The sequence below is a fragment of the Somniosus microcephalus genome, chromosome 12 (assembly GCF_052327205.1).
Source record: "Somniosus microcephalus isolate GS21.2 chromosome 12, FLI_Smic_1.0, whole genome shotgun sequence".
Lineage (NCBI taxonomy): Eukaryota > Metazoa > Chordata > Chondrichthyes > Squaliformes > Somniosidae > Somniosus > Somniosus microcephalus.
In genome coordinates, this window is record NC_140998.1 from 122251178 (window position 1) to 122259240 (window position 8063).

At 46.1% G+C, this 8063-nt stretch overlaps 1 protein-coding gene across 1 annotated transcript in view; it reads right to left on the reverse strand.

Moving 5' to 3' along the window:
• Nucleotides 1–7205, reverse strand: part of aven (apoptosis, caspase activation inhibitor) — a 93332-nt gene extending 86127 nt beyond the window's left edge. The window contains exon 1 of the mRNA XM_086003498.1: nt 6538–7205. Coding sequence (XP_085859624.1) covers nt 6538–6768 — 231 coding nt within the window. The 5' untranslated portion in view covers nt 6769–7205. The remainder of the gene's footprint in view (nt 1–6537) is intronic.
• Between the last annotated feature and the right edge of the window lie 858 nt (nt 7206–8063).

Genomic DNA, 8063 nt, shown 5'->3' on the forward strand with positions numbered 1-8063 from the left:
CTGCACTGAAGAAGCAGCTGATTTAAAAATGCTTGGGGTATGTAATCCTTATGGTGTTAATATACTCCACATCCAACATGCAATGCACTTTTGTATTCCACCAAAAGCTCTCTTGTGATTACATCTGTGACTGTGTATAAACACACAAATAAAAGCAGCACAATCTGTTCAAGTTCATAATCCACGCTCTGTACAACAATGAAATCTGCACTGGTTACTTCAATTCCTTACAAAGTGACACCATTGTTATCACCGCCTGATAAACTGAGATAGAATTAATTTGTAGATCGTGAACTTGAACATTTATGTAATGCACCCACACCACACAGCTGTAGGGCTAGACCAATTACAGAAAATAAACCAAATGGCACAAGCCATGCAAAACAGAGGGAAAATAAGGAAGATCATCCTTCTCCCCACACCAGGCATCCAATTTTCCTAATTTATTCCAAGGTTCTTGCCTCCACTTTCCATTGCAAGTTTTGATCACCTTTGTGTGAAGAACTTCTAGACACTAGACCTAAATTTGTCTTTCATCAATTTGAACCCTTTACCTTGTCCTGTCATTGTTTAATTTGAAAAAAGGTTCTAGATTTACCTTTTCCACGAGGTCCCAAATATCTCCAGTCTTTCCTTATAGCTCCCTCCTCTGTCAGTAAGGGTAAATCTTGCAGCTCTTATCCAACATTTGGGACAGACCAATTTGATACCTCAATAGCTCTTTTAACTCTGCAAACCAAGTTGTGCATCCTGTGCAGAACAATAGGTGTTTAATTTAAGGAATTCTTATTAGAGAGGTTTCAAAGAATACCAGCTAGTAAATGTGAGCCAACTGTGATTGTTGTCCCATTGGGGGTGTCCTGCTAGGGCAGGCAATCATTGGCCTCGATATTAACCTCCCGGCAGGTGGGAGAAAGTTCGTGGACAAGGAAGAGCAGAACTTCTTCCCCCCACCCCTCCCTTCTGCTGCTACCAGCCTGTCTCCCCCCTCCTGATCGATGGCCTCTCTCACCCCCATGCCGCAATCAGTGGCCTCCCCACCCTCCAGCCCCAATCTGAAGTTTGCCCCGCAATCGCGGCTGAACCAGCCCCCGATCCAAAGCCTGCCCTGCAATCGCAGTCACGAGACCCCCAACGGTTGAGTCATTGGAAAGGAGCTTTGATTCACAACATTTCATGAGGTTCACGTTGAGCTTTGTAATCTAACTTGATTGATATCTGTATGCTCAGAGGCCTCCAGAGATATATATACCACAGCCTTGGGTTTGTTAGAAAGTTAGGTAAAATTTCAAAACAATTTGTTATGCTGCATATGGAGAAGTGAAATCTATGTACTGTAATTCATTTCTATCTAACCTGGTGATTTATTCATGCTTCTATAAGATATTTTTTTTAGAAAATTCTGATTAACTTTGCCTGAGCTACAGTCTTCATAATGGTATTCTGCCAGTTGAAGAGATCAGGAATGAATGGTGGCTATTTCCAGAGCACACTCAATGATAAAAAGGGTTCATTGCAGGCCAAAGGGTGAACAATCAGGTATTTCACACATACGGACCAATTTCCACGCACAGGAAGCACTGACTTGCCTATGGAACCTGGATTTTCTAAAGAGCTCCAAATAAAGAGCATTGAGAAGTAGCCGAAATTGTAACAATGGGATAAAATCGTAGTCATCATGATTTTACATTCAACAAATCCCACACGAAGAATTCTTCCGGAAGGTAATTAAGCTAGCACTTGAGAACTAGCAAGTGGGTTATAGTATACCTTGATTTTCAAAAAACTCCACGTGCAATTTTGTCTAAAATTTAGCTTCTTATATTCTGAAACATTATACAAGGAGTTAAAAATCAGCTTCACTCACACAAATCATAGTCCAGCCTAAGTCGGTACATTTTTGCAACAGTTAGTTGGTTTGTCTAATGTCAAGTGGTCAGAGAGGGAGATGCAAACATTCTGTTTGATTTGTTCATATAGCAGTTTGACTGGCAGCTCCTTTTTGAATTGACCATATAGGTAATTAAATTCTGCCTCATCCCTGTCACTATTTAAAAGTCTTTATCAGTCTTTTTTTTCCCAAATCAGAAAGTCTGTCTGGAGAGTTAATCAAGCAAGATAACTTCTGCTTTCCTTTCCTTTTGTTTCTCTCTCACACCTGGCAGCTATCTCTTGCCCTGCCAGTACACTTTACACCTAATCTCAGCCTATTACCATCTCGTCTAGCTCTTTTGTTTCTTTCACATCTTTTGTCCGATCGCAGCCCTGCCTTCGATCTATTTTCTTTTCTTTCCAGTTTTGAAGGGTTCGACCCGAAACGTCAACTCAAATTTCTCTCCACGGATGTTGCCTGACCTGCTGAGTTTTTCCAGCATTTTCTGTTGTTATTAAGGAAAAATAACTACTACATAAGAAAATTACTTAATTTCTTAGATCAATATAAAAGTTGCAAACTATTTATTATTTTCTACAATACAAGGAGCTAGCAAAGCTAATCAACTATTGTAAAAATATAAGCTGTCCTACTGCTATTATTCACTTCTAATCACTTGTTCTGTTATGGTTAATTGTTTTTTTGGCAGTTTAAGCCCAAGACAACGTTTAGAGTAGTGTTATTCTGCTGCATTCTGAAAACAAGGATGATCCCATGAAGGTACAGGCTGTTTGTGGGATCCTACTGTGTGTAAATTGGCTGCCACATTTCCCACATTACAACAGTGACTACACATCAAAAGTACTTCATTGGCTGTAAAGTGCTTTGGGACATCCTCAGGTCGTGAAAGGCGCTATATAAATACAAGCTCTTTCTATGTAGTACCCAAAACAATCTGAAAAGGGTCGTCCGTTTATTACCTATATGTGCTACCGATTTTACTTAGATATTAGGGTGAGTGAAAACAGTACTGAGCTCGAGCGTACCTATCAGCATAGCCTGAAATACAAGAGCCCAAAAATAGAGTAAAAAAGGCAAAAGCATCCCAAAAGTGACAATAGAGTCCTCAGGTTGGCCCAAATTGCTTCACATCGAATGAATTACTTCTGAAGTGTGGCCACCTTTCAGTGTTTCAGCACGTCAATATTCACAATATTTTAGGGCTTTTCAATTATAAACTCTAAATCTAAAGTATTTTTATTTGAATTTTTATTAATAAATAAAATTCCCCTAATGGCAGATGGAGGGTTTGATGCAAGCAGCCTATGTCAACATTAATGAAACTCCCAAACCCCAGTACCTAATCACACCTGACTTTCAGCATTTGCGTCTCCCAATATCAGAGTTCTACACTTGGTCTCAATAATTTACACAATGCTGAAAACAAAAAGAAAAGCAGAGGTGTTCACGTGCAGAGTGAGTGTTCATCAATGAACGCAATGATAACGAGGAAGGAAACGTTGCTGAGCAGAGAGAGACTCGGTTGCATTGCAAGGAGAAAATTATTTTTTGCAGCAGCTATTTTGAAAATGCTTTTTTTCTTTAATTTTCATCGTCAGAAAATTTTACGAATAGGAATTCCAAGCAAACAGGGAACCCTTTGATAACTTTGGAGCCCCAAAATGAATGTTAGCTGTTAAGCATTTCATAACCAATTGTTTAGGCAGACTACACTGTTTAGCTTGGCAGTAGATGGAAGACATGATTCCCTATGACTTCTGCAGTAATGTTTGTGTTGCTTTTTGCTGGTGGTACTAACTCCAGAGGAGAGTGGATCCTTAAGTGGATCTCCAAAGATAGAAGCACTGTAAGATAAATGCAGCGCCAATTGTGAATATACATGAACAGGATTGAAATGGTCAAACTGTGACCATGGAATTGCAGGACACAAGCAGAACATTAAAGAGACTGAAGGCACAATATCTCTCTCCCCTCCCCCAGTGTAAAAAGACTTGCATTTATATAGCGCCTTTCATGACCTCCGAACGTCCCAAAGTGCTTTACAGCCAATGAGGTACTTTTGGAAGTGTAGTCACTGTTGTAGCGTAGGAAACGCGGCAGTCAATTTGCACACAGCCAGCTCCCACAAACAGCAATGTGATAATGACCGGATAGTCTGTTTTTTTGTAATGTTGATTGAGGGATAAATATCACCCAGGACACCTGAGATAACTTCCCTGCTCTGTTTCGAAATAGTGCAATAGGATCGTTTATGTCCACCTGAGGGGGCAGACGGGGCCGCGGTCTAATGTCTCATCCAAAAGACAGCACCTCCGACACTGCAGCACTCCCTCAGTAGTGCACTGGCGTGTCAACCTAGATTTTTGTGCTCAAGTCCCTGGTGTGGGACTTGAACCCACAACCTTCTGACTCGCAGGCGAGGATGCTACCAACTGAGCCATAGTGTAGTGGATAGAAGGGGAATGAGGTTTTAAAAAGAAAACCTCTTACCTTTGCCCATCAAGTCAAACCTTCTCAAAGCTCCCCACCCAAATCCCTGCCACACTCTAGTTTCTCTCCCATCTACTCTTCGAGCACATCTCATCCACGAGACTCACCTCCAGCTCGCTTGAGCCCATTACCACAAAACTCTTGACCGGGCCCACCCCACCCCACCCAAACTACCCTTCCTGGCCCCCATATAGCTGGCATTGTACATGGTTTCCTCTCCTCAGGAACCATCCTCCTCCCTTTCAAAACTGCTGTCATCACCCCCTCCTCAAACACTCTGTCCTTGCAGACTATTGTTCCATCACCAAAGTCTTTGTACATGCTTTTGCCTCCCAAATCCATGCCCATCTCTGCTGCAACTCCCTATTTAAATCCAATCAGATTTCCACTTCACCCACAACACCAAAACAGACCTACCAAAAGTCACAAATGTAAACTTCTGTGACTGTGACCATGCTGCATTATCCCACCTTGACCTCTGCAGTCTATTCTGGACATCGCACTTTAGGAAGGATGTGAAGGCCTTAGAGAGGGTGCAGAAAAGATTTACGAGAATGATTCCAGAGATGAGGGACTTCAGTTACGTGGATAGACTGGAGAAGCTGGGGTTGTTCTCCTTGGAGCAGAGAAGATTGAGAGGAGATTTGATAGAGGTGTTCAAAATCATAAGGGGTCTGGACAGAGTAGATAGAGAGAAACTGTTCCCATTGGCGGAAGGGCCGAGAACCAGAGGACATAGGATTAAGGTGATTGCAGAAGAATCAAAGGCAACATGAGGGAAAAAAATGTTTACTCAGCGAGTGGTTAGGATCTGGAATGCGCTGCCTGAAAGGGTGGTGGAGGCAGACTCAATCATGGCTTTCAAAAGGGAGTTGGCCAAGTACCTGAAGGAAAAAATTTTGCAGGGCTACGGGGAAAGGGTGGGGGAGTGGGAGTAGCTGAAGTGCTCTTGCAGAGAGCCGGCACGGGCTCGACGAGCCGAATGGCCTTCTTCTGTGCTGTAACCATTCAATGATTCTATGATATGGTTGACCACACCATCCTCCTGTGGAATGCAACTGATTGGAGCTGGAAAAATATGTAAGTAGCAATGTGAACTTGATATACTGGGGAGACCAAACGCAGATTGGGTAACCGCTTTGCGGAACACCTCCGCTCAATCCGTAAGGGTGACCCTGAGCTTCCGGTCGCCTGTCACTTTAATTCTCCGCTCCACTCCTACTCTGATCTCTCCATCCTCGGCCTCTTACACTGTTCCAATGAAGCTCAACGTAAGCTTGAGGAACAGCACCTCACCTTTCGATTAGGCACTTTACAGCCTTCTGAACTCAACATCGAGTTCAACAATTTCAGACCATAACCTCTGCCCCAATCTTTTTCTCTCTCTCTCACATGGCAGCTGTCTTTCATTCTGCCATCGCCATTTACACTTCATCTAGAGCCATCTTTTGTTTCTTAACTTGTCCCATTACCATCTTTTTTTGCCTTGCACCATCATCCCTTTTGTCTCTTAATCTCTCCTCCCCTTCCCCAGCCCTGACACTTGCTTAAAAACCTGTTCCATCTCCAGCTTTTTCCAGTTCTGACAAAGGGTCATCAACCTGAAACGCTGACTCTGTTTCTCTCTCCAAGATGCTGCCTGACCTGCTGAGTATTTCCAGCATTTTCTGTTTGTATTTCAGATTTCCAGCATCCGCAGTATTTTGCTTTTGTATTGATATACCGGCTGTTTCACAAACTTAACTTGGGGCGTTGAGGAGGGGTTTCACAGAAAATCTTACCTGTGCGGTCACCTGCTTCAACCGAGGGCATGGTTGGGGGGGAAATTACCTATCATCTGTAGGAGGGACAGAGCTGGCAGGGCAGGCTGAACTCTGGATCCACAGTGCATGAAGTGGCTGTACTTGTGGTTCGTGCCTGTCTTTCTGCTCCTCTGCAGTTCAGCAGAGGCCCACTGGCGGTGGGGCGTCCTGAGGGGCACTGTGTAAATACCAACTCCCTGCCAGAGATTCCTAGCCTGGGCCTGAAGGGCTTCAGCTGGCGGACGGTGGCTTCACTGCCTCCCCACCAGGGCCCAGCCAGTCACCCAAGGCCCAGCTCACTCTCCCCGGCCCCTTACCGCACTCTAACCCCGGGCCCGCGCTGGCCTGTACCTGCTGCGGCAGCTGTTGGACAGGGCGGTCGCGGTCGTGGCCTCTGCCTCGGAGGTGCCGCGCCCCCCGAGAGCCGCGGCCCTGAGCTCCTCGCCAGCCCCGGCCTCCGCCTCCTCCTCCTCGCTCGGGCTCCTGTACCCGCTGCTGCCGGTCCCCCGAGCCACGCGCTCCTCGGCCCCAGCCTCTTCCTCCTCCCCGGCGGCCCCGGCTCCGCTCCGCCTGCACCTCCATCGCCGCGCCCGCGAGCAATGAGAGACCGCGAGTAGGCGCCGTTTGAGCGACCGACCGACCGGCACAGGGAGAGAGGAGCAACACAGAGATATAGACTCAGAGCAGCACGGGCATCAGCACAGAGAGAGAGAGCAGCAAGGACATCAGCACAGAGATAGAGAGAGCAGCAAGGACATCAGCACAGAGAGAGAGAGAGCAGTAAGGGCATCAGCACAGAGATATAGACTCAGAGCAGCAAGGGCATCAGCACAGAGAGAGAGAGCAGTAAGGGCATCAGCACAGATAGAGCAGCAAGGACATCAGCACAGAGAGAGAGCAGCAAGGACATCAGCACAGAGAGAGAGCAGTAAGGGCATCAGCACAGAGAGAGCAGTAAGGGCATCAACACAGAGAGCAGTAAGGGCATCAACACAGATATAGACTCAGCAGCACAGGCATCAGCACAGAGAGAGAGAGAGAGCAGCAAGGACATCAGCACAGAGAGAGAGAGAGCAGTAAGGGCATCAGCACAGAGAGAGAGCAGTAAGGGCATCAGCACAGAGAGAGAGCAGTAAGGGCATCAGCACAGAGAGAGCAGTAAGGGCACCAACACAGAGAGAGAGCAGTAAGGGCATCAACACAGAGAGAGCAGTAAGGGCACCAACACAGAGAGCAGTAAGGGCATCAACACAGAGATATAGACTCAGCAGCACAGGCATCAGCACAGAGAGAGAGAGAGCAGCAAAGGACATCAGCACAGAGAGAGAGAGAGCAGTAAGGGCATCAGCACAGAGATAGAGAGAGCAGTAAGGGCATCAGCACAGAGAGAGAGAGCAGTAAGGGCATCAGCACAGAGATAGAGAGAGCAGTAAGGGCATCAGCACAGAGAGAGAGAACAGTAAGGGCATCAGCACAGATAGAGAGAGCATTAAGGGCATCAGCACAGAGAGAGAGAGCAGTAAGGGCATCAGCACAGATAGAGAGAGCATTAAGGGCATCAGCACAGAGATAGAGAGAGCAGCAAGGACATCAGCACAGAGAGAGAGAGAGCAGTAAGGGCATCAGCACAGAGAGAGAGAGCAGTAAGGGCATCAGCACAGATAGAGAGAGCATTAAGGGCATCAGCACAGAGATAGAGAGAGCAGCAAGGGCATCAGCACAGAGAGAGAGAGAGAGCAGTAAGGGCATCAGCACAGAGATAGAGAGAGCAGTAAGGGCATCAGCACAGAGATAGAGAGAGCAGTAAGGGCATCAGCACAGAGATAGAGAGAGCAGTAAGGGCATCAGCACAGAGATAGAGAGAGCAGTAAGGGCAT